The 25,807-nt window shown below is 46.9% G+C and overlaps 1 protein-coding gene across 2 annotated transcripts in view; it reads right to left on the reverse strand.

Annotated features, from left to right (window-relative positions):
- Positions 1 to 22,938: 22,938 nt before the first annotated feature.
- The window catches only part of LOC131563881 (gamma-aminobutyric acid receptor subunit beta-4), a 77,591-nt gene continuing 74,722 nt past the window's right edge, over positions 22,939 to 25,807 (reverse strand). For both annotated transcript variants that reach the window (XM_058814078.1, XM_058814077.1), the window contains exon 9: positions 22,939 to 23,360. In XM_058814078.1, coding sequence (XP_058670061.1) covers positions 22,983 to 23,360 — 378 coding nt within the window. In that variant the 3' untranslated portion in view covers positions 22,939 to 22,982. The remainder of the gene's footprint in view (positions 23,361 to 25,807) is intronic.

Here is a 25,807-nt window from a genome sequence, read left to right on the forward strand (position 1 = left end):
GGCACCAGGAGCAGGAATCCTCTGGCTGGAACTGCAGCCTGGCCCCACCACCATGGTCAAGACTCTTCTCCAAACATTATTTGTGCCTGAACAAATCTCCATTCTGATGTTTTGCATGTTGGAGGCCTTAGATTGTTCCCTTTCTGTGTTCACTCAAGAAATCCAAGTGGGATTTTCCCTTTCCAGGCACAAGCAGCATCCTGCTGGTGGGGGCAGCCTCGTGGGTGTGATAATTGCTGCCCACATCTGCCTCAGGACTGCAAACCTTGCAGTGGCTGGATGGGGGTGTGGAGGAGGCTGCTGTGATATTCCTTCAGCTGCCCTCTCCAAAAACCTGGCCTCTCCCTGGAAAAGCACCCACTGCTGAAGAAAAGGGCTGCTCTGAGTCACAATTCTTTCACCACACAAAGACAAGCTGCAAAAACAAGCAAACTCCTGAGAAACCACCTCATTCAATTAATTCCCACAGCTGTTGGACCAAAAGTAACCAGGGGAGAGGAAAGCAGGATGATCACATCCCTTTGCAAAGGTTTGCTCCCCACGCAGGAAAGACCCCTGCTCCCCTCCCTCTCCAGCTTTGGAGGAATTGACCACACAAGTTTTATTTGGTGTTTTCCACCTCTCTCCTTCATTTCAAATCCCTGGGATTGCCACACCTTCTGTGCTGGAAACAAAGCCATAAAAGAAATTGGAAGAGAAAAGGAAAAGACAGCCCACTGATCCCCCAATTAGCACGGAGTGCTTAAACAGTCAGAACTTTGCATTTTAATTGTAATCAGTCCAAACACAAAAAGCTGAAGTGACAAACCCCACAGCTAATTCCAGCTGATTAAATAACTCCCCATGCCAACGCTTGTGTGTGTTTCTGGTTTAATTCCTGGCCTTTGGACGCAGCCCCACTGATAAAGGCACTGCTTTATTTTTACTCTCCTCCACCCAAATCAGTTTGCTTCACTGAATCCTTTAACAGAGCCACATCTGAGCTCTTTCCCCTGCTCTGGACCATGGCCTTGGGTGCCAGGGGCATCCCCAGCACTGAAGCTCTGAGCATCTCTGAAGTGAACTTGGGTCTTCAGGTTCATTTTGTCAAATAATGAGTAACTCCAATTAGAGAGATCCTACTGCTAACCTGGGCCTGTGATTTGCTGGCTGACTGCCTTTGCTATGGAAATTTTTTCCTTTTCTCTAATAGAACTTTTTCTGTTGCAATTCTGCCTCCCATCTCCTTACTGTGACAATTAATTAGGAACAAATTAAATGAGAAAGAAACTCCATGGACCCAAGAAGAGCTCTCAGTCCTTTGTGAAAAGCAGGACACACTGCAGAGCCTCAGCTTCGAGCACAACAGACCCAAACCAAGCCAAAAACCAAACTTCTGGGAACTGAGCTGCAGGTCCAGATGTGGGGAGAGTGCACACCCAGAGAGAATATTCTCAAGGAGCAGCTGTCCCCAAAAGCGGGGAAATCTTCTCTTTCAGTATTCAGTGGGGACACTTCAGATGGGAAGTCCATTCTTCCCATCCCCTGCACAATATAATGCCTTTAAACCTTCTGTAAAAAATCATTTAAACCCCTGTGAAAACAGTGACCCTTTCACCAGATCAGACAGCTCAGAGCCCCATCCAGCCTGGCTGTGAGCACTTCCAGGCATCCACAACTTCCCTGGCCAACAGGCTGCCAGGGGACATCACATCTAAGAGCAGGATCAAGGTGTGAACCTCTGATTGTGAGGCTGGCATTTCCTTTTGAAGGTCCTGACTGAGAAAGCTGGGACAGGCACTGGGAGGAAAAAGAGCTGTGAAAACTGTGTGAGGCCAGCAGAGAGCCCTGGAACATGTTTATTAACTGGAACAGCAGAGAAACAGGCAGAAGGTGTCAGTCTGATGTGACCTTACACAGGAAACTCCTCCTGAAGTGGAATCTGAGGGGCAGAATGCCTGGCACCCCAAAATGGTGCTTTGGGGTAATTATGAGCCTGCAGAGGAGGAGCTGGCTGCTGAAGGAGGCAGAGAGTGAGGGTTTGATGACCTGTCTGGTGCCCATTGTCCCTGCTGCTTCCTCACAGGAGCTGGAATGAAATGTCAAGTTGGTCTTTAGAGCTTAGAAGCAACGAGGTGCTGTGGCTGCTGGAGAGAGTTCACACAAGGATTTTCTTTGCTTGTTGTTGCTTTGTAAATTAGTTCCTTTAATCAAAGTGCTCCTTACCAAGGAACAATTCTTGGAAGCAAAAGTACAAGTGGGTGTGAGGGCTGTGCTCTCCCCTAGCACACATCCCTGTCTGCTGCTGCAGCAGATTCCTGCTCTGTGCTCCTCAGGAGGACAAGAGATGCCCAATGTCACCTCAAGGCTGCCACTTCCCATCCTGCAGGTGTTCCTCAGGAACAGGCCTGGCATACACTTCAAACACGTCCCATTTCTGGATGTGGGATATCTGGAACTCTTTTGGTTCAGGACAATGTGTTTGAGGATATCAAAGCCCCAAACTGGGGGCAGGGCTGAACTTTCATTTCCTCCTGTAAGTAGGGCTGTGCTCACGCAAACACTCTATTTTTTGTTAGTCAAAGTGAAGAAGCAATTCTCACAGAAGGGTGGGAAATGAGGAGTGTATGGATTTACACTGAATCAGATATTTCATACAGAAGGCTTAATTCTTTTTTTAGCCCCATAGGAAGAAAAGAAATGAAGAAACTAAGTAGTCTCAGAGAACTGGGGTGGAAGGAAAAATCCTGATCCCACCACAGGCTCTACGTTTAGTGACACTCAGCTCCCTCCTCTGCCCCAAGGGGTTGGGAGCAGCAGGTCCCACACCTCTGGGGTGGGCAGGGTGCTCCATGCCTCCAGTTTCCAGGGCTCCCCAGTTTCCATGAGTCACAGGATGCAGGGCTGCATCCCCAGAGCAAGTTCTCCAGCAGCTGGTGGGGAGTGGGTTTGACCCTGTGCCAAGGAAAGGACTGGGAAATGGTGGGAGGCAGACAGGCTCCATACCCACTCTGCTGTCCCGCTGGCCACCTTTATGGCCTTTTTGGCCATGTTCAGGGAAATTCCTGACCTGTGGGAACATCATGAGGCAACACCATGCACCTTATGGAAAAGGTGCTGGCCAAGGAATCCTGCTGATTGAGGAGGAATGAGAGCACCTGCACAGCTCTCCTCTCACAGAGTGCTCAGGAAAGGCCCAGTCTGCTCAGATTTCTCCCTCCCCAGAGCAGCACAGCTCATGCAGCCATGCACACTTTCACTGTGTGCTCTACAAGGTCACCACGGCCAGGGACAGCTCCTCAAGCCTCTCTGCCAAGGTCCCCACAAGGAACTGTTATCTACAAAGAGTGGCACTCAGACACTGGGCAGTATTGATCTGCAGCTGCTGATCAGGCAGGAGGACAGGAGTGCCCTGGGAACAGCGGGGGTGAGGAAATCAGGCATCCTGTGGCCACCGAAGGGAACCCACTGTGCTTGTTTCAGTCCCCCTCCTCGTCTCTTGCTCTGTATTGACAGCAATAAATCATTTCATTAATCAGCCTGAAAGGGGAAATAGAAACCCCAGTGCAGGCAATGGATTTCTAGGGACAGAAACACAAACCCATTAGTGGAGCTCCCCGTTCATTCATCTCCATTAGCAAATGCCTTTGCCTGCCTTTCCAGGCCCTGCCCCCAGCTGCAGTGCCTGCAGGAGTTGTTTGGGGCATTTAACAAAGTCCCATTTTCCACCAGCTCCTGAGCAAGAAGGCAGCAGAGCTCTCCCATCTCCCAATTCCCCTATGCAAACCTGAGCTCTGAAGTCCTGGGTACCACAGGGCAGGTTTTCCTCACCTGAGCAGCCCTGCAGTGAGCTCATGGCTCAGCCCCTGCAGCTGAAATGGGCAGAGCTGGGGCTGACTTCACAAGAAGTTTCACACCCCAGGGACACAAAAGAGCAAAGACAAATCTCCATGGGCAGGTTTGGGGGATGAGCACACTGTGGTATTGAAATAATGGACAGAACATTAAACAAAACAAAGGTATTCAACCCACCAAGGACTCAGGCTCCTGTGACCTGGCTGGCTGCCACTGGTACCAAGTCCTTCCAGCTCCAGTCTTACTCCCTATTTATTAATTTTCTAACTACTCTGCATGTCCTTCATTCCATCCATCCTCTTAGGAGCCTTTTTATCTTCTCATTTTTATTTCTGCTCTGTACTTTGCCTTTGTACTATGCATCCACCCCATCTTCTCTGTTTGCCTTCTGGCTGAAACACTTATCCAGCTGAGGTTTCCCCCTCCTAAGACTTTCCCATCCTCCTGGAAAGCTTACAGAAGTGCTGAGGGTGCAAGCTCTGTCCCTCTCAGGAAGATGCATGGTGCAGGTGGGGCTGCTGTCCTGGGACTGTGGGCTGCTCTCAGGTTAATTTGTGAAATTACCTTCAGACTCAGCAGCTGCTGGGGCTGTTAGTACTTCAAGAGAGAAGAAAAATGCTGATGGGAACAGCTGCCTCTATGATTTATAAACCGTACAAGAACATCTAAGCTCCGGAGGGAGCTGCATATGGAAGGGGATTTTCTTGTGAATGACCTTCTTTAAGAAAATGTACCAAGCATAGGTTTGAGGGGAAATTGGAAAATACTCCCTCAGTGGTGAGAATTTCATCTTCCTTTTGCCTGTCTACACATCAATCCCCTCCCTGCCATGAGGAATGATGATGAAGGGCTGATCTCATTTCCTAATCCTCTTCTGTAAGACATACTCCACTCACCTCTAAGGTCTGCCAAGATGCTTTTCACTACCCCAACACCTCAACATGAACTGGGAACTTTGTGTAGTGGCAAGTAGGACAATGTGTGTGCAAATGTAGGGAGGTGAGGTGATGGTGAAACATCCTCTTCTGTTTGATCATCAAATCCCAGGATGGTTTATGTTGAAAGGGACCATCTTGTTCCACCACCTTCCACTGTCCCAGGCTGCTCCAAGCCCCATCCAGCCTGGCCTTGGGCACTGCCAGGGATCCAGGGGCAGCCACAGCTTTTGTGGGCACCCTGTGCCAGGGCCTGCCCACCCTCACAGGGAAGAATTTCCTAAAGTTTAAACTTTAAATCGATTATCTTTCCTGACACCCTCCTATGGACACCCGTTTCCTACAATTAGGGTGACCTAAGGTGCACAGCATCTTCTGCCAGTGCAGCACTCACATTGTCACTATGGGTTATATGAGTTCCTCCCTAACATGCCCAGCAGAGACCTTCTCCTGCCTCCAAGGAATCCAAGGAGATCCATGTGGACAGTAAATAATGTTGTCTCATTGGGATGACAATCCTATCTCCTCTTTTTGAACCATTACCAGAGCAGGAGCAAATTTTTCCAGCAGGAATTTGGGCACCTTCCCCACCAAGACCACAATGCTCTGACTCTGCCATGCTGCAGTGGAATGGAATCTGCACCAGGGGCTCTGCAGGCCTGAGATCTACAATTCTGGTTTTTCTGTTTATACCATCCTTGAGTGGTCACTCTTGCTCTGTCCTGAGGCGCCCACGTGCTCCAGGAATGTGAATCATCTTCGCTGCTTCGTAACGTGAAGCCAGGTGGAAACTTCATCCAACAAAAATGTAAACATGAGCAGCCCTGTGCTCCTGTGCCACCCTGGCTTGTACTGCATTAATTACACTTGTTCCTTTGTCCAGCAAAGCTGGTCACAAATGCTGTGCTGAGAGAGTCCGGGAGGAGACACTCATAGTGTCCTGTGGGGATTTGGGGGTGGACATTTACATTTACGTTGCAGAGAAACCTCCTCCAAACCAGGAGGTTTTGGACTGGGTACAGAAACCTGTTAGACACAAATATTCAGTAATCATGAGTTATTTGCTTTTCTTCTTCTCCAAAATTTTGCTTTTGACTTGAAACCTATTACCTCAGTAATAATCTTTTAATGACAGATTCTTTTAATTTATCTTCTGGTAGAAGGTAGAAGGCTCCAGCAGTCACATTTAGGAGAGTTTGTCTCCATGACAGAAACTTACTTTTTGTTTTTAAATTCAAGCACAGCCCTGGATTTATTCCCATGAATCTAAGAACATGTTGTTGTGGTTTTGTTTTTTGAAGAAGGACTTAGAACTAGGCTCATGATTAATTCACCAAATTAAATTAAACCACTTGGCAACTCTGATTTAAAGTTGGCTCATTTTCACCCATCTGACTTCAAAATGGCAGAATGGATTTTGCTCAAAGTTTAGGAAAAAAAAGAAGACAAGAAGTTGCCTTGGGAAAAGGAATAAAAATATGAACTAATAATAGTGTGTGTCCTCCAGTGTTAAGCAGAAGCAGCACCTTGCCAGCAGGTGCACAGCAGGTGAGGGATGTCTTTGCCAGCCCACGTGGTGTCCAGGTGCAGAGCTGAGATGCCACAGCAGTTCCTGCCCCAGCAGGAGCATGGTCAGTGCTGCTGAGCACAGTGCTGACCTGCTGCCCTGCCCTGCTGTGCAAACCCAGGGCACAGGGAATATTTCTCTGTCTGCTCTGGGGTGTCCTGACCCCCAAGGGAGCTCTGACTCTGACCCTCATTCATGGAGAAAGTTTCCCAGACTTCAAGATAGACTGGAATTCACAAAAATGAGAAATAGATTATAGAGAGTAGTGTAGGTGCATCACTTGGTGAGAAATTGAGGTTTGTGGATTTTTAGTATGTTATGGATGGAAGCAAGATGGAGGGCACAGGGTGTTGTCCTGGATTTCTTCTTCATGCTTCTTATTCCTTCTTCTCCATGGGTTTGGGTGGCATTTGTAATTGGGCAGAAAAGTCCCATTGTGGGTTCTTTGGGATCAGCTATTGTGGGAAAAGGGAAAATACTCTAGGTATCAGTTCTTAATTGGAGAGTTTAGTCTTAAAAGACCTTGGAACAAGAGACTGTTGGCCATTTTGTGCCTTCTAAGGAAAAGCTGCAGAACTCACAGTAGTGAGACTGTTTTACTAATAAGAAATAATAAACACCTGAGTCCCGACATGAAGTACCTGTCCTAGGGTGATGTTATGATGCTTGTATCCCCAGCTGTCTGTTCTGTTTATGCTGGATATTATGTTCTGTGCCTTCAAGACTGGCTCTGAAAAGCGAAGTTTTGTTTTGTTATCAGCCTGCTCACTCCCCCACAGTCAGAGGGACGCAGACAGGGCAGTACATACAGCTGCTTTTGCTTTTTGCTCTTGCTTTTTGCTTTTGCTGGTTAGTTTAGCTAAGCAGTCTGAATTTTCCCTGGACTGTTTTTCTTTCCTTTTCTTGGAACCACTTGAGCCTGCTCCGGACTGGGACCTGGGAACACCAAGAGTTTGCACCCTGTGGCCTAGCGGGGCCTACTCTGGGCAGCAGCCTTTCCCAGTACCAAAGGGACTGATAACAGAATGACCACCCCCAGGAGAGACTTTCTGAATTTGTTATCTTTTTCAGAGCAGTGAAAGAGTGGTGTCATCCAACATTGTTCATTTTGTGTGCTGGGGGGTGCTGCGCCTGTTAAATTAACAGGTTCTTTCCACTTCTCTCCAAGGAATCCTTCCCGAACCAGTTGGGGGGAACTGTGTGGCTTTGCTTTCTGGAAGGGCCCCCTTTGGAGGTTTTCTCCCAAATTTGCCCTAAACCAGGACACTGCTGTCCCAAGCGCCTTCAGTCCAGACCCAGAGAAACTGACACCCTGCAAAGAAACTGCACCTGCAGCACAGCCTGCAAACCAGCACCTGAGAGAAACTGATACCCTCCAGACCCAGAGAAACTGGTACCCTGCACAGAAACTGCACCTGCAGCACAGCCTGCAAACCCACCTGGCCAAGGCCAGCAGCAGCAGCAGCAGCTCCCTCTGTACACTGCGGCCCGGGGAGGGTTCCTCTGCCTCCCCATGGCAACGGGAGAGGATTCCAGCTGAAATGTGCTCATCCTTCCCAGCAAAGCTCGGAGTGAGAGCGTGCACAGCGGGAGCCTGTGGGCGGGTGAGGATCTGCCCCGTGGCACCAGGGATGGTGCCTGGGCCCTTTCCAAGCTCTGGATCTCAGCACTGAAATGCTGGGTTTGCTGCATGCACTGAGCTCTTCCCTCAGTGCCTAGTGCTGCACAGGCTTTGGACGTGGTGGATGAAGAACATCCTTGTGGTTTTAAAATACAGGGTGCCCCCAAGCATGATTGGTATCTGACTGCAAGGGTTTGGAATGCTGAACGCTCGCTTTATTATTATATATTATATTGCATTACAACTATGAGAGAGGAATAGTGGACTTGTCTTTACAAATAAGCTGTGGGTCTGCTGGTAGGTAAAAGCAGCACTGGGAGGTAAAAGAGACAATGGGAAGGATTCCACTGATTGACGAATGGAAAAAGATATTTGCTTTTATAAATAAACTTTAGGTTTGCTGATAAAGGAAATTAGACATTGAAAGATGAAAGAAACAATGGGAAAGAAAAAAACCTAAATTCTGTAAGCATTAAAAATTAGAAGGGAGAGTTGTACATTAGAGGGGAATCTCTGTTATCAGGCGTTCTGGGAAGCCTGTATCTCCCAAGTACTTCAGCCAATGGGGAAAGAGAGAAGGGAAATTGGGATAAAAAGGAGGCTGCATCCTCCAAAAATTTGAGACACCCCAGGGGAATGCCCCATGGCCTCTGCCTTCATTCGAATAAAGTCAAAGGACTCCTCTGTCTCCTTTTTGGACATAAACATCTGGTGTTTGTGGATTAATTTTCCTAACAACTATATTAAAGAGAGATATTATACTAAATCATACTTACTGCTAACTGAAAAACTCCTGACTGTCTGCAGACCAACAGTCCACACAGCTTGGACTTGATAAGTTAATTAACATAAACAATCTCTGCTAGAATCCAATTACTAAATTCTTTCAGGTAAACAATCTTCTTAACACATGTGCAAAACACCAGGAGCAGCAAGTAGAGATAAGAATTGTTTTCCATCTGTGCTTCTCCAGGAAAAAACCTGAGAGAGAGAATTTTGTCTCTCTCTGTTCAGAGAATGTGAATGCCACATCATGTCTGCCTTGTCTGCTGGTATTTATTGCACTGGCTTGCACTTTCTTGTTCTTGCATGTTTACATGACACCTCTCACCCCAGAGACTGCTGCAGATGAGCTCTTCTGTTGTCCCACAAGTGCAAGGACAGGGGAGAGGGATGGGTGGATCTTTTTTCCACAGAGTATAGGATCCTGGCTGAAGTCAGACCCTTCCTTGACAAGGTATAATGAGCTTTAGGGAGCTCTTCTAAATCCTGGTCTAGGATCAGCCCTGTAAACACACAAATGAGAGTAGTATTTCACATATAGGCCACAGAGGTGAAATTTTGATCCTAGAGCTGAGATGACCATACAAAACCGCTGACATATATCACATTTTTAACCAGGAACTTCTCTGGAGACTCTTTTTTCCAGTTACAGACTTTGCTTTTATAATTTGCATCTTCATTGTTGCAAGGCCAGACTCCTTCACTGTGCCCAGTGTGGTGCCAAGACTAAAGCAATCCCATTTTCCAAGGCTGGTGCAGACCCTGACAGGATGCATTTCAGCAATGTCTGTGGCAGGGTTGTTTGTCCCTGAGCACATCAGCTTTGTTTGAAGCAGGGTTTTGGGGGGATTTTGGCCACATTTTGGAGGCATTAGCTCTTCAGTTTGATGGAGAAGGAACCTTCCTCCCTTCAGCAGTCACAGCCTGGGATGCTGAGTGTGTTTGGAGCTGCCTGCCCAAGCGACCCTGGAGCCTTAGAAAAGCCCTGTCTTCCCACACAGCCTTTTGGTGTGAGTATTGGAGTATCAGAGCTGGCTTTGGACAGCAATGTGGCTCTCTCCAGGCTGTTTCTGAGTGCACAGCTCTGTTTGGCGGGACAAATCTATGAGTGGGGTTGGAGGTGAAATCCTCTGGCTGGTCCTGCATTTCCCCTGGGTAGCAGGAGCACCTGGAACTGTTGATATTTAAATTGTTGACTGAGTGCGTGGTGGAGGCAACAGCTTCAGCACCACCTTTGGAGAAATCTCTTTTCTTGTCTGGGGCAAAGGATCCAAACCAAACTGCCAGCACAGAATGCCCAGGCTGCCCCAAAGCAGGCACTGGGGCTGCAGCTGGGTTGAGTTGGTGATTTCTTTTCTCCAGGCTGAGGGTGGCTTGCAAGAACTTTGCAGCACAGAATCTGTCAGATGACATTTTACAAGACAACTGGCTGGATAATGTTTGCTGTTCTTATTTTTTTTTTCCCTTCAAAAATCTGCATTTTGTTGAAAAACTGTAAAGAAGTGTCAAGTTGCAGTGATTCAAATGAAATGCTCTTCAGTTGCATTGAAATAACAGACTTTATTTCATTTAAGTTTCAATATCAACTCTGCTCTCAATTTGTCTCTCTCTGAATTTCCACTCTTCTGCCTTAGCTTGCCTGAAATTAGACAATGAAAATGGTGCTGATACAGATAAAAACATAATTTATTCTTGAAGACAAAATGCTCCAAAAACATACCAACAAAGAATGAAATATTTTTGACATCAAAGATTTCACATGCATTAAAGATATCACTTTTAAATTTCCAAATAACTTCTCCTTTCTTTTTAGAATCTCTAGTCACTCCCATATTGGAGAGACTTTAAATTTGCTTTAATGCATGGTAGCTGGCAGAGCAAACTAAACTCTGCCCTGTTGTACTCTTGGAGGTTGATCTGCCGAGGCTTTTCCTGCAAATGGAGATAGGAGAGCTTGGACTGACATTCTTCCATGCTGTTATACAAAGTGATCTTGAGGGTTTCTTCTTTCCAGCCTCAAGAGAATTTCCAGGATAAACCAGTCTGAATATGCTTTAATGTCTTTACAAACTCTGCATGTCACTTTGGATATTATTATTGTGCAACTTAAATGCTCAAACCATTGAAAAGCCAGAGGAACTTGGGTGCTTTAATCACTTCATAACCTGTAAAAATCACTGTTTGAATCTATAAGTGTCCTAGCACCATTAATGATCATCAATAATTGCCTTTTGTTGGGGAGCACAGTCTCTTTAGCTTCCATCTATGCTTTTGGGGAGGATGAGACCCTCAAGTGTTTGGACACACAAGCCTGAGGAGCAGATGTGCAACTCCCATGTTAGGTTTCAATAACTTCACCTTTCAGCAAGCATGGAGTCAGTGCTTCCTGCTGATCCCATATTTGCTTAAAGCTGAGGTTTTACAGGGAAGAAAGAGGCAAGAAGAGAGGGCAGTGATGCTCCCAGGGCTTCCCCACTGCTGGGGCTGCAGCTGCAGCCTCTGAGCTCAGCAGGGCTTCAGGGCTTTTAGAGACAAGAACTGTCCTAATGGCTGGTGAGGAGAGAGGAAAGTTGAATTGGCAGATTTGCAGAAAAGAAGAAAATGGTTTTGTGTTATATATGGACTTCGGTGAAAGAAAATAAAGTACAAAGACAAAAAATGGACCTTTATCCCCACTACCTGTGATCAGAGTTTTTTTGCTGAGCAGGTAGTGACTTCAGCCAGTGTTGGGGAGGGGAACTAGGATTGGATTTCACATGCTGGGTGCTGAATGCAGTTCCTAGCATGATTTTTACCCCTGACTTTCCATCCACCTGCCGTTGATCTCACTGGCAGTCGGTCCAGGCTGGGAAGAGCTCTGGACACCAGGATGCCCATCTAGAGCATTCCAGGCACTGTAAATATTCCTGTTTTCCTGCCGAGCAGGGGGGAGCAGCACTCTCTGCTTCAGGGGTGCAAGGATGGCCCTGTCAGTGGCTGCACACTCCCAGCAGCATCCCTGCCATGGTTGGTTTTGTATTTCTGACCTTACATTTCTGCTCACACCACAGAGGTGTCACAGACATCTTTTCATGAAAAATCCTTTCCTTAGCATTTTTCTTCTTGAGAAGTTGAGAGGCCTCAAGTATAAAATGTAAACAATGGTTATCTGCTGCTGTAGAATGCAACAAGTACATCTGTGATTGATCTCATAGAGTTGTTTGTAATTAATGGCAAATCACAGCCCAGCTGGCTCAGGCTCTCTGCCTGAGCCAGAAACCTTTGTTATCATTTCTTTCTATTCTATTCTATTCTCAGCTAGCCTTCTGGTGAAACCTTTTCTTCTATTCTTTTAGTATAGTTTTAATGTAATATATATATAATAAAATAATAAATCAGCCATCTGATACATGGAGTCAGATCCTCATCTCTTCACTCATGCAAGAACCCCTGTGAACACCGTCACAAACAGGTGTGGAGCAGACCAAGCTGGAGAGCAGAGCCTGGGTGGGGAATGGATTTTGGGCTGGCAACATCCCTTTGCAGCCCGGGGAAATGGGGATTCCAGGCCAGCTCCCTCCTTTTCCTGCCATCATCACTGACCACAATCCACCCCTGCCAGAACCCCCATGTCCCCACAGTCCCTCCCTGGGTGACAACAGAGTCCCCCACTCCCCTGGCTGGACAGGCAGCTTGACTTGAACATCCTAAGACCTCTAAATGGCCTTTTGAACTTCCAAACATGAATTTGGGAGCTTAAGTCTGGTCATTAAATACCTCCATATCTTGCTGGAAATGAATCAGTCATTTCTGAAAAAAGGTCCTGTCTGGTTCCCTTTTGTTCAGCATGGCAAAGCCTGCAAGAGCTTGAATATCTCAGTTGCTTTTGGAAATAGGAGGGAAGAGCCCTCAAAAATGAAGAATTCCTGATCTTCGTTCCTCAGAGTTAGGGTAAATCACTCACCTTGTGGTGGAAAAACAAGACTGGGAATTTATTCTGATTTTCTCTGGCCTAGGCAGTGTCATGGAGCTTGAGCACATTCCAGCTCTTGGTTCAAGCCAGCAGAACGCTTGGAAATGCAGAAAACTTTGCTTAGGTCTAATCAAAGTCCTTGGGACACCTTTCAGGTGGCATTACCACAGCTGTGTTTAAAGCTCAGGACAAGTTGGAGTCCTCTCTATGGCAAGGCCTAAAGACAGTGCCTTGCAAATGGAAACAGGGAGAACACTCAGACCAGCCAGAGGAGTTGATTGTTTCACCTTCAAAGGCTGTATTTTATAGGTGTTGCTTTTGTTCTGGGTAGGAAAATAAAGCACAAACCCAAAAGGCCAAGAAAGTTTCCTAACCAGTTAATAACCAACAGTGTTCAAGTACATTTATGTCCACATACAGCATTTGTTAAAAAAGAAATATCTTTTTTTGTGTTTTAACACCTCTTTTTCAAAAAAAAAAAAAAAAGAAAAAAAAGAAAAAGAAACAAAGAGAGAGAGAATAAATTAATGTGATAAATTAATGTACACATTACATTATTTTGGCACTGGTATGGACCATTTTTAAAAACATTTGCTGTTAGTATTTATCATGTTTGTACAAAATCGTAAACTCTTTTCAAGTTTGTTGGGGTTTTTTTTCACTTTTGTTCATCGTCACCTTTCAAAAACTGTCACTACAGAAACAGAAACACCCCAAACAAAACCCCAAAAGAAAAATCCAGGCAGCTCTCCCTGCCCCTCCCCACCCTTCCCCCTGCCCTCCTGCCCCTGTCCCTGGAAGAAGCTGAAGGGACAGTTTGACAGTTTTTGAAAGCACCTGGCAGCAATTGGTGACCACGTCCTTCCCAGAGCCCTCCTGGCTGCCCTGGGCTCCCACAGACACTGCAGAAAGTGCCACCCACCAGTCACACCTTCCCACCTCTAGAGTAGACAAAGATGGCTCTTTAGGTAATTTTATTTTATTTCTTTGTTGGTTTTTCCCTTTTTTTTTTGTTGTTTTCTTTTTTTTTTTTTTTTACAAAAATTTCTACATCTAAATCACTTTGCTAGAAACATTATTTTTCTTTCCTTTTTTCCCCCTTTTTTTTTTACATTAGTTAAAGCAGAATCTGCTTTTGTGAAAAAAGACAAGGACCAAGGTCTTATTTCATGCAGAAAATGCAAATTAAAGATCATAAAAATGGGTGGTTTGTTCTGGTTTGTTTTTTTCCTTTTTTTTTTTTTCTTTTTTTTTTCTTTTTTTCTTTTTTTAATAACGCTGTACAGGATGCAATGCAGCCACTCAGAGTATGTTAAGATGGTTCACAGCAGTCCCTTAGACAGCACATTTTGACACTGACATTGATCCTCCTGCCCTCTTGCTGTTCAGCTGTTTGGATTTCAGGCCCCAGCAATTGTCCCCAGCCAGAGAAGACACTGCAGCTTCTTCGTCTTTGGGAGGGAGATGGGTGGGTGCAGCTGGAGAGGATGAGCCAGAAATGGAACAGATTTTCCTGGGAAGATGTCCCAGCCTTGTTTTTGTGTCTTTTTTGGTGCACCATCCCTGTGGTGAGCACACTGGGTGTTTGCCCTCCAGGAGCTGGGTTCTCTTTTGGCAGGGGATGTGATTTCACACAAAGACACAATATTATGACGTGCCAGGCAGTAGAAAAAGGAAATAAAAGTAAAACAACCCACCCCACAGACCCCACCACAGCCCTGCCACAGGGTCATGTGTATTTGCCAGAGGCTGGGATATTTCTGGGTAACTCCTGAGGCTTTCCCTTATCCTCAGTTTTTCCATTTCCTCCTCCAGCACCTAGCTGCTCATCCTGCCAGGTAACAGAAACCCTTCTCTGTGACAACTGCTGAGCCTTTCTAGGGGTTTGCTCCCTCAGAATCTTCCCTTTTGGCCTGCCAAGCCCACTGGCCCCAGCCCAGAGAAGCTGTCAGATCCAGGCAGGATTTCAAGGAGATGTGCAGTTGTCAGGTCTGCTCCTGTGCTCAGACTTGAGCAAGACATGGGGCTTTGCTGGGCTGGGGCTGTGTGGGTTTAATCTCTGCTTTGCCCATCCCTTTCTTGCTTCAGTGCAAGTGAAATGGGAGAGGGAAGGGTTGCCAACTCCCTTTCTAACCTTGCTAGCCTTGGCAGGAACTGAAACTCAGGGATTTGTGCCCAGTCTCTGCTTGTGGGAGGCTCTGGGACACATCTTCCTCTTGTCTGCCTCAAAACTCAAGGGCCTCAGGGGTGACAAGATCTCTAACCAAAACCTGAAATCTGCACTAGCAGAAGAGCTATTCCTGTTCAAAACAGCCCCTGTGGGTCCCCAGCTGTCCCTGAGGCAGGTAGCACAGTGGTCCCCAGGCTGTCAGGTTCTCTGTAGGACTCTGTTTCTGGGGAAAAGAGGTTAAAGCATCACCAGCTGTGGCAGCAGCAGCTCTCTCACAAGGTGCACCTTGGGCTCCCACCTGACATGTCCCAATACTGTGCACCTGTTTGCCCCATCACTGAGACCCTCTGGTCTTGCTGTGAGAGGCCATTGCAGGGCTCCAGCCCAGCCAGGGGATGGTGGTGAGGGAGAAATGCCCAGCCACAGGCACCATCCCCTACAGGTGAAATGAGAGGACTCCCTCATGGACAGAGCCAAGACAAGCAAGTTCATCCCAGCGTGGAGCAGAGCATCTGTCAGTGCAGGGGCAGTGCCAGCTCCCTTCTGTGCAGGCAGGAGACCAGGCACAGAGAGAAAAGCCTCTGCTAACCTGGACAGGCTGCTCCTGCTGCTGGAAACCCAGCCACTGCCCTGGCCTGAGGCCCCAAGGGCCATCAGCATCACAACAAAGGTAAAAGCACAGTTTCCTTCCTTGGTGGCCTGGCTTCTCCCAGCCCATGGATCCCCAAATCCTTTATGCAGGCTCATCAGCACCAGGGAAGGGCACCATGGGCCATGTGATGGCACATCCAGCAAAGCACAGGATGGGCAAGGCATGTCCAGAGGGCTGGGAGAGCCAAGGAAAGATCTTTGGTCTTCGTGTCCATCAGACAACCAGCAAGACTCCCAAAAAAACACGGACCCAGCACCTAATTAAGTGAAACAATAAACTCTGGTGCTTCCCCACATCAGAGCACTGAGAGCTGGGAGGCATTAGACTTCACAGAAGGCAAACCAACACTGTTTAAAACACATACTGGAAGAGAAATTATCATCCCCTTCACAAAAATATCGTTACTCACCACTATACTGTTTCATCCTTTCTGGGGGAAAAGTCTGCCAGCATAAATGCCAAGCTCAGCCTGTGCAAATGATAAAATGTGCATCCCTGGATCATAAATGGGTCTATCACATCTCCTCTCCTCACTTTGTCACACACATTTTCAATATTATTCGCTGAGTGCTTTCTGCCCCTGGCAATGGCAAGTTGAGGCTATCTTAGATGGGAGCCGACAGCCCATGGCATGGGGCTGGGGAGGGGAGCTTTGGGATGCTGTGGGTCCATTGGGGAGATGTGGGGTGCTGTGGGTCCTTTGGGGGAGCTTTGGGATGCTGTGGGCTCTTTGGGGGAGCTTTGGGATGCTGTGGGTCCTTTGGGGAGCTTTGGGGTGCTGTGGGTCCTTTGGGGAGCTTTGGGGTGCTGTGGGTCCATTGTCTCTGTGCTGACACTCCCAGATTCTGGGAGCAAGGGGCTGCCCTTTGTGGCAGAGCACAGTGCAGTGCAGGAGCTCCTGCTCACATAAGTCCCCATGGTTTTGTCTCAGCAAAGCACCTGCCCTTGGCTCCCCACCAGTGCTGGTGGCCTGGTCAGCAGCAGAAAGGCCTGAGGGGGCTCTGGGGCTGTCCCATGTTGATGCACTCCAGCCTTTCTGCTGAAGAATGGCCTTTCCTAAGAGGATTGAGACTCCCCTTAGGTCTGCCTTGCACATCAAGTGCTGGTTTGCTTTGCTTTTTTTTTCCTTTTGGTCTTGCTGCAATAACACAAACAACAGGACATTTATTGGCCCCCACTGCAGAGAAGCCACACTTTCTGCCCCATGGAGGCAAAACTGCCCTCTGCTTTTCCAAAGCACTAAACACAAGACTGGCAATTCCAGTTCAGGCTCCACTGCCTTTGATCCATCTGCATTGCCCCATTTATCCAAGGGACAGCTGATCCCATCCTCCCCTCCTCACTACATCTCCAACCACAGTAAGGCATGAGGCAGGCTGGCTCTGGGAAGAGACCCTGTGCACAAGGGACTGGGGTTTAACACACAGCCTCCTCCTGCTGGCCTCAGGGCTGGTGGGATCAAACACTGAAAAGTTACTTACATACCATCACTTCCACCTCTACTGCCCACCTCTTCTGTGCTGCACTCACAGGTGGATCAGGGAGCCAGCCCCAAGGTCACCATCCCAGCACCTCTGTGCAGGCACAGGCACAGGCACAGGTCTGCCCTCCAATCCTGTGGGAAAAGTCTGGGGAAATGGTTATAGTAGCCTGAAGGTCAGTGCTTCTTTATTGTACTTGTCACCTTTCAGCTGTTCTTTACTTCTGAATGTACAGAACCATTTTTATTTGGTTTACATCAAGACATTAGAAATCAAACAACTTTTTTTTTTCTTTAAAAAAAAAGGAACAAAAGGAAATGAAAAATAAAACCCAACACTATATACATCTTCTCTTCCCCAGTCTCTGCTCCCTTCCCTCCCACCTTTCCACCCGCCCTCCCTCCCACCATCTGCGTTAGGTCCTGCTTCCAACACATTGGTTTCACATCTCTCACCCAAACCATGCCCCATCCCAACTTTCACATCTACTGTAAAGACATCCTGCCCTGCTTGGTAAGGCCAGTTTCCTCTCCCAGAAAGCATTTGGTAACCAGCAGGACATTTCTTGCCTCTTTTTCTCTGGTGTGACCCCAGGGCAGGGCTCAGCCGTGCCCCAGCCTGGCACAGCGGTCACTCCCCTGCACATCTCAGCCCAGCTCCTGCAACTTTGTCTGGATGCATCTGATTGTCCCTGCCTCCAGGGACTGAGCTCTGCTGATGGCCACGCACCCTGAGTCTCCCTCCTTCCCTGTTCCTGCCCTCCCTGTCCCCCAGAGAGGACAGGCTGTGCCCACCAGGGACTGCTGCCATGGCTGGGCTTCCAGGAGTGCTGCCTGCAGCTGGACCCAGCCTGTCTGACTCAAGGCTGTCCCCAGTGCCCCAGTCCCTGCAAACCTGATGTATTGCACATATATTTTCAAAAGCTCTCTCCTGTTTGCTCTGCTTCTGAAGTTACATCTCTCTCCCACCAAGCACCTTTTCCTCAAGCCCTCCTCTCCATCAGGATTCCAGTAACCACCTTCCCTAAAGCCACTGTCCTTTGATCTGCAGCTCCAGAGGCTTCTCTTCTGTCTGAAAACAGCTCAGAGATTTAAACCCCTTCCTCCTCCCCACAACAAAGAGAACAAAACCAGCTCCCTTCCTCACCCCCTATCTCCTCCTGCCAGACCCTCTGGAGCAGATCTGGTCAAACAGACTGGCCAGATCAGTTCCTTTCCTGGCTCTGTTTCTGGGAAGTGGATGTGCTGTCCATTGGACAGAGGAAGTGCCAAGCCTTGGCAGGTTCCCTACTTATTTGCAAGACATAAGCTGCTGGCATGGTGTCAGATGTGCATGCAAGAAAGTTGGATGCCATTTAAAACCTACAGTCCTGTTTGTTTCATGCACTGTCAACTTATCCTATATACACTAGTGGCTGGTTTATGCTCAAAGCCATGAATATAAAGGTTTACATCTTCCTTTTACCTCAGTAACCAAAGCCTTTCTGTCACCCATGGAATAGCAGGGGTTTGCTAGCAGGGCTCATTTCCCTCTTTTGCACTTCCTCTCATTGTCTTTTCATCTCTCAACACTCAAGGCAAAGGGGGGATAGGAAGGGGACAGGCAGAATTACAGTCCCAAGGTCCCAGTCACTAAAGGTCCCTGAGTGACAGCACTATACAGTATCAGAAAATGAAGCAATAGAGTTGTGTTGGCCATGTATGTCCTGAGAGAGATTTCATTTCTATTTCTGCTCTTCCTTCTCCTCTTCCACATGCCGTCCTTAGGCTGTTACACATGGAAAAGGTGCAAAACATTCTCCCCCAGCCCGACCCCCTCAGGCAGCCCAGAACACCCCTCATGTTCAAATGCTAAAAACCACAACCCAGCAAGCAGCAGCCCTGCCAACAAACCAGGCCCTGAGCATTGCCTCCTGCACCCCTGCAGCAAAAGCCAGAAACAGCTCCACTCCGGAAAAGGACTCACAAACCCTTTTCCCCCTTTCCCCTCAGTGAAGAAGAGGAGGGCAGTGGGCACACCAGGTGCAGCATGGAAATCCCCTCCACCTTTCCGGTCACACTCATGCTTGCGATGGCTTGAAACCTCTGAGCCTTGAGCATCGGTAAAATGCCTTGTTTTTCCTTCTCTGTGTCATTTCTGGGTTGCTGGACCTCAAAACAAGACAGGGGTTTGTTGCCTTCCTTAGGGGTGCAGCAGGCAGCTGTGGAGGGGGGACACAGAGGTGCCACCTCGCTTTGTGAGCAGAGCATTCCTAAAGGCCTTCAGCATCCTTCCCTCCCATTTCCTATTCCTCATCCCACTCCCAGGACTGTCTGTTGTTCTCCAGCACTCTGCCCCATCACCAGCAAGTGTAAGGCAGCTCTTGAACTGTCACCAGTCCTGACCACACACTCTTTGGCAAAGATCATTGTGTTGGACCCAAAAGTCCAGGAGTCTGGATGTACTGACTCTGTGAGTAACACTGACCTGGTAATACCAAGTTAGAAACATTCAAAGAGAGAAACTAGGATGACTCCAGATAAGAAAGAGAGCCCAGCCAACAGAGAACTGAGGCCACAACACAGGAATCTGGCTCCCAGTCCCAGCAGGAGAAGAAATCTGCTAAGCAGAGCTTTATTTCCCTGGAAAGCTTTTGGATTGTCACTGGGCTCAATCCTGGATTGAAGCCTCAAATATTAAACACAGCCTCCCTGTGCCTGATCTCCAGTTTCTGGAGACTGTACCTGCAGGGCACTGGTCCCTCAGGACCCCAGCCCATGTGGGGCTCAGCTCTGAGAAGCACAGAGCATCTCTGGGGTTTGCATGATCTGTGTGCTGCTGGCCCTGCCAGCCTTTGGGGCCAGCTCAGACAGCTCTCGGGTGCCTAACTCATACCACACATTTGTCAGGCTTTTACTACAACTGTCAGATTCCTCCAGCTCCTGAGTCATCTTCCTCAGCTTCAAAATTTCTTACCCCACAGCCATTTGTTTTCCCTCCAATCTTAATAGGCTTTTTATAACTGCCTCTTTTTCTCCTCACTTTTATCCTTCTGACCACCCTTTACATTGCAATCACAGATATAAAGGGTAAAATTTTAAATATTTTATTGAATCATTAATCACCTGGTTAGGCTCCCCTTGCGAACTGGACCTGCTGATAAGCAGTCTCCATGTGGGAGCTGCAGCCATGCCATGCTGAGATCCACTGACATTCTACTGCTGCTGTCATAAAGCACAACTTTATGACTTCCATTAAAGCATTTAAAAGATATTTCTGAACAGAATCACACTAGGAAGTGTAATTTTCTCCATTGGCCAATCTTTAATTCCTGCATATCAGGTAGACAGAACTACCTGGTCCTACAGACTCCTATTCCTGTACAGACCCATAGAGACCATGAACTGCAGCAGTTTGGGGAAAACTCATCCCCAGCAGCACTGCTCATGGATGGGGAAACCAGCAGGAGACTGTTCTGCAGGGCAGGGGAGAATATCAGTCTGATTTAACAATTGTGCTAAAACCTTGGTGAGTCCAGGCAGGCCTGGCCCAAACATGTGCATGCATGAACATGAGAGAGGGACAGACACATGGGGAAGGGGGGATGCTCTACTCTTATGCTTCAGATTCTGCATAAGACACATTACTGATATAAAAATAACAATAATTACTCTGATGAGGCCTGATCCTGCTTCAGCCAAATCCAGGCAAAACTTTCCCTGACTTCAGAGTTACTGGGTCAGGCCTGGAGATATTCACATTTTCATAGTATTGTACAGACATAAATTAGTGAATGAAAGATGTGCATCAGGGTCGTCTGCACGGGATCACTCTGCTCTCCCAAGCAATGGGAATCAAGGAAAAGGGAGGAGAATGCTAGCAGGAAAATAAAAAGATGATTGACTAAAGGGCAATGTAGATGTCCGTGGGTCTGACACGAAAAAACTCTGTCAGGTAAGAACAAGGTTCTCATCATTACTCTAGTAATGGCAGAATGACCCTAGGGTTAAAGTTTTGCACTTGTGAATTTAACATTTTCATGGCTTTTATTAATATTGTCAGGGAGATTATCAATCATCAGTGATTGCCAAAGTGGCCAATAATTCAGTGGTTTTCACTGGCTCCTTTGGGAAAGTCAGACCTTGCTGTGCAAGGCCAAGTTCCCTTCCTGTACCTTCCTCAGGAATGCCTGTGGATGGAAGCTCCTGGAGACTCAGGGGCTTCCACAAGCACCAAGCTCAGCATTTTCACTGCAACCTTTCCCCCTGCACAGCCTTTGGAGACCATCATCCTCCAGCAGGATGATGCTCCATGGAACCCCACCTCATCCTCAGCTTCATCATCTGCAAGGAAGGGCACAGGGTGCTTTTTTCTACACTCTGTACATCTTAACAGACATAAAGGGAGGCCTGGTAGAAGCAGCACAGATCAGAGGCTGCCAGCCCACCATTCACTGCTGAACTTCTTAGGAAAGGGGATCATTATCATTTCCCTATTTTTTCCATCCTGAAACATTACAAAGTTAAATGATATCCAGCCTTTCCTGTGCCTTGATGCAGGCTATGGTCACTCAACGGGCTGGAGAGTGGATCCACTGTCTGGCATAAGGAACAGACAGAGGGGGAAAGGGTTGAATTTTTAGAGTCCTGCAACTGCTTTTCTCTCCAGGCTCAGTAAGGAAGATTCAGGGTGGGGATAACTAGGAACAACCCCTCCTCTGAGGACTGAATCGGCTTACTCTCCTCGAGATCAGATGCCAGCAGTGACCAGCAGCACTGCCCTATTGCTGATCCCAAATCCCTCTCTTCCCTCAGCAAGTGCCAATTTGCACACTCTGCCTCCCCAGCTCTGCCTCTGGAGCTGGGACCCCGACCTCCAACCTGGTGAAGCTGCAATGAGCAAAAAAAACCCCTGCTATTCCCTCCCTCCCTCCCCAAAACACACTGCCAGTTAAATGTCATCTGTGTTCTCTTTCTACAAAAGATATTACAAAACCCCCCTCCCCAGCCCCCCTCCCCAGAAAACATGCTTGCACACACACATCCATGGACACACGTGCCCACACACACACACACACAGATGCTCCACACACGCACATTCACACAGGAAAAACAGCTTGCAAACTCCTGAAGGTGGAAAAAGGCATCTTGCAAATGTGCCTTGGTTTTGATAAGTTCCCTCCTCCCCCCCTCCCATAAACCCCACGTTGCCCCTTCCCTCCCAAATAATTGCCTCGTCTTCCCCTCCCTTCCCAGCTCTTCCAAAATAAATATTCTTTTTATTTGTTGGTTTAAAAGACTCTTTTAGGCTTGTAAGCAAGAGAGAGGGAGAGAGAGAAAAAGAAAAGAAAAATCTCATAGCGTGAGAATGAAACCCCATCATCTCATGAATCCATGAAAGAATTAACATGAAGGGGTTAAGAGCAGTGATAGAAGAAAGATTAAAAAATATAAAATAGGACTGAAAAGTGAAATATGAAATTCAGTAGTGAAATGGAAGTGAGGATAGAGCATTAGTGAGCACAGCCAAAGATAACCTATCGCCCCCACCAGTTTTGGACTCAATTTCTTTAAATCTCCCCCCTCTTTTTTTTTTTTATTTTCTTGGTTTTGGGGTTTTTTTTGTGTGTTTTTTCTTTTTTTTCTGTCTTTTTTTCTTTTTTTCTTTCTTTCCTTTTTTTTTGGTTTTTGTTGTTTTTGTTGGTTTGGATTTTTTTTTTTTTGTACAGTGGTGTAAGTCCTTCAGCAGGAAACCAAAATCAAGACAAACACATCCCTCCCTGAAACCAAACCCCCTCCCATACCTTTCTCTCCCTTTACCCCACCCCACACTCCGTGGTTCTACATGTGCTGAAAAGAGAAGAGTAAGCTTAGAATAAATCTAATGAACCATAGGAATAAATGACAATGATAGTAAAGAGTAAAACCCAAACCCAAAAGACCACAACACTCCTGTGTTGTCATTGTCTGAGTGTCTGTCCCTATTATCTCTCTCGGAGGCCGCAGGCATCAATTTACATAGTACAACCAGTAAACAAGGTTGAAGAATCCAAAAGTGATTGGAAAAATGATCCTTGACCACTTGTCAATGGTGCTGACGTCTGTCAGGTCTGGGATTTTGAGCTTCAGCTTGGACGACCGCCGGCGCAGGCGGCAGTTGGCGCGGTTGCGGGCGGCGGCGTGGTGGCTCAGCGGGACGTGGCGGTCCAGGGTGGGGTGGTGGCCAAAGCCATCCCGAGAGGCCAGCGGCTTGCGGAACTGGATTCCTGAGCCTTCGAAGGACATGACAGAGTTTCGAGAGTCGCCCACGCTGCTCATCATGTCCGTGGCCAGCAGCTCGTTGTTCATCTCCAGCGTGCTGAGGAGGATGTTACCGTAAGGGTCAACCTGGGATGGGGAACACAGACACAGAGGGGTTGTGGCATTCACATTCCCTGGAAAAATCCCTTTGCCCAGGATTTTTCTCCTGGGAGGCTGAGAAGCCTCAGAGAAAAGGAAAACAATTCTTATCTCATTTGCTTCTCCTGTGTTTTGCTCCTTTGGAATGAGTTTGGAGATTGTTTACCCATAGGTGAGAGGAATAGCAGATTTGTGTTTACAAACAAGCTATAGGTCTGCTGGTAGATAAAACCAGATAAAAGAAACAAGGGGAAGGATTCCACTGATTGATGAATGGAAAAAGATATTTGCCTTTACAAATAAACTTTAGGTTTGCTGATAAATGAAATTAGACATTGAAAGATGAAAGAAACAATGGGGAATGAAAACCCCCTAAATTATGTAATAATTAAAAATTAAAAGGGAAGGTTATATATTAGAGGGAAATCTTTGGTATCAGGTGTTCTAGGAAGTTTGTACCTCTCAAGTACCTCAGCTAATGGGGAAAGAGAGAAGGGAAATGTGCCCAGGAAATTGGGATAAAAAGGAGGCTGCATCCTCCAAAAATTTGAGAGATCCCAGGGGAATGTCCCATGGCCTCTTCCTTTATTTGAATACAGCCAAATAGGACTCCTCTGTCTCCTTTTCGGACATAAACCTCTGGTATTTGTAGATTAATTTTCCTAACAATTGGATTCTGGTGTGAGTTTTTTTGACTGTTTGGCCAAGCAGGGCCAAGCTGTGTCAGGACTCTGGAAAGAGTCACGAGTTTTCATTATTATCTTTTTAGCATTAAGTAAGTATAGTTTCTGTATTCTTTAGTATAGTATTCTTTAATATAATATAGTATTATAAAGTAATAAATTAGCCTTTTGAGAACATGGAGTTAGATTCATCATTCCGGCCTTCACTGGGACATTTCCCAGCAAATACAATACTGGGTGTCCTGTGTACCATTAGGGGTGATTCTGAACAGATTTCTGGGGAGCAATACTGTTGGAAATTATATAACTTATAAAAAAATTAACTTTAGTCCTGGGTTTGTTTGCCTTTGCCAAAGGGGGCTGGAAATTGAGGTTTCTCTTCAAAAGATTCTGTTCATTGAGGGTTTGAGTCTCACTGGGTGAGGCCTCAATCAACAAAAAGAAGATTCCCAGATTCTGAGAGCTTAATATCAACAGGGTGGAAGTAGCCAGAAGATACACAGGAGATAGAGAGACATTAACAGATATTAAACCCCTGGCAGGTTCCCAGTCTGGGAAAAGATTGATAAGGGAGCCCAAGAATGACGACCAAAAATAGCATTGAAGGAATCAATAGCCAATAGGAGATCAAATATTAAGAATTGTGTAATGCAGAACCAAAGAATGAGAATTTCTTTGGGGATTTTTTTAAAAACATATAAATATGTAAAAATTCTAGTAAAGAGTCACATGTGGTTTGACTGATTTCCATTGAACATCCTGGCCAGAATAAAGTAATACCTGACTTATAGATAAAATAAAAAATACTTAAAAGATGGTGTTGCAGAGTTCCTTTTCTTCCCCAGAGTTTGGTGACTATATCCCTGACGGGGTCATTTGTGAGCTCTGAAATGCTGCATTGAGGGTACCTTGAGTACCTCTGCTGCTGGGGTAGAAGAAGCTTGCAGCAAACTTTTAGTGGGGGAAGTGTGATTCTGCTGACGCAGGAGGACCAAAACCCACAGAGGGACTTTTGGCTACACCTGCCCCATGTAAGAGGAGGGCTCTGATGCGACTGGATGAGGATGATCAAGGCAGAAAATTTCCCAGTAACCACCAGAGAAGGGAAACTGGGGTTCAGCTCTTGTGATGAGCACAAAGACTGCTCTGCAGCTGTTCCAGATTGCAATGCCAGATGTTTTCTATTACCATCTGTATGGCAGATTACCTTTGTCAAGTCAGCAATTTGCCTTATCTCTCTGAGTGACCACATTCACTCCTCCCTTGGGAGGGGACATCTGCTGATAACAGCTATTGAATGTCACTGCATGGCTGATAAGAGCTACAGCATCCCATTGGGAGATGTGAGCCCAGAGGGAGGAGCCAAGCATTCCTGCCTGGATATAATCCAGAGGTTTTTGAGACACCAGCATGACTTCTCCACTGAATTCCCCAGAGGAACAGCAGCTGCCTCTTCCACTGGATCTTTGGAGGAAGAATCCATCCTTCTCTACAATTCCAATGGGACTGCTGCCAACACCCTGACCCACAGGGTGTCAGGCTGGGTTCTGACTCTGTCAGTGTTGTTCTAGTGTACTGCATTGTTTATTTTATCCTTTTATTTTTTCTTCCCTATTAAAGAACTGTTATTTCCTGCTCCCATATTTTTGCCTGAGAGCCCCTTAATTTAAAATTTATAGCAATTCGTAGGGGTGGGGAGGGTTTCCATTCTCCATTTTAGGAGAGACTCCTGCCTTCCTTAGCAGAGTCCTG

Source organism: Ammospiza caudacuta, chromosome 14 (assembly GCF_027887145.1).
Source record: "Ammospiza caudacuta isolate bAmmCau1 chromosome 14, bAmmCau1.pri, whole genome shotgun sequence".
Classification (NCBI taxonomy): Eukaryota; Metazoa; Chordata; class Aves; order Passeriformes; family Passerellidae; genus Ammospiza; species Ammospiza caudacuta.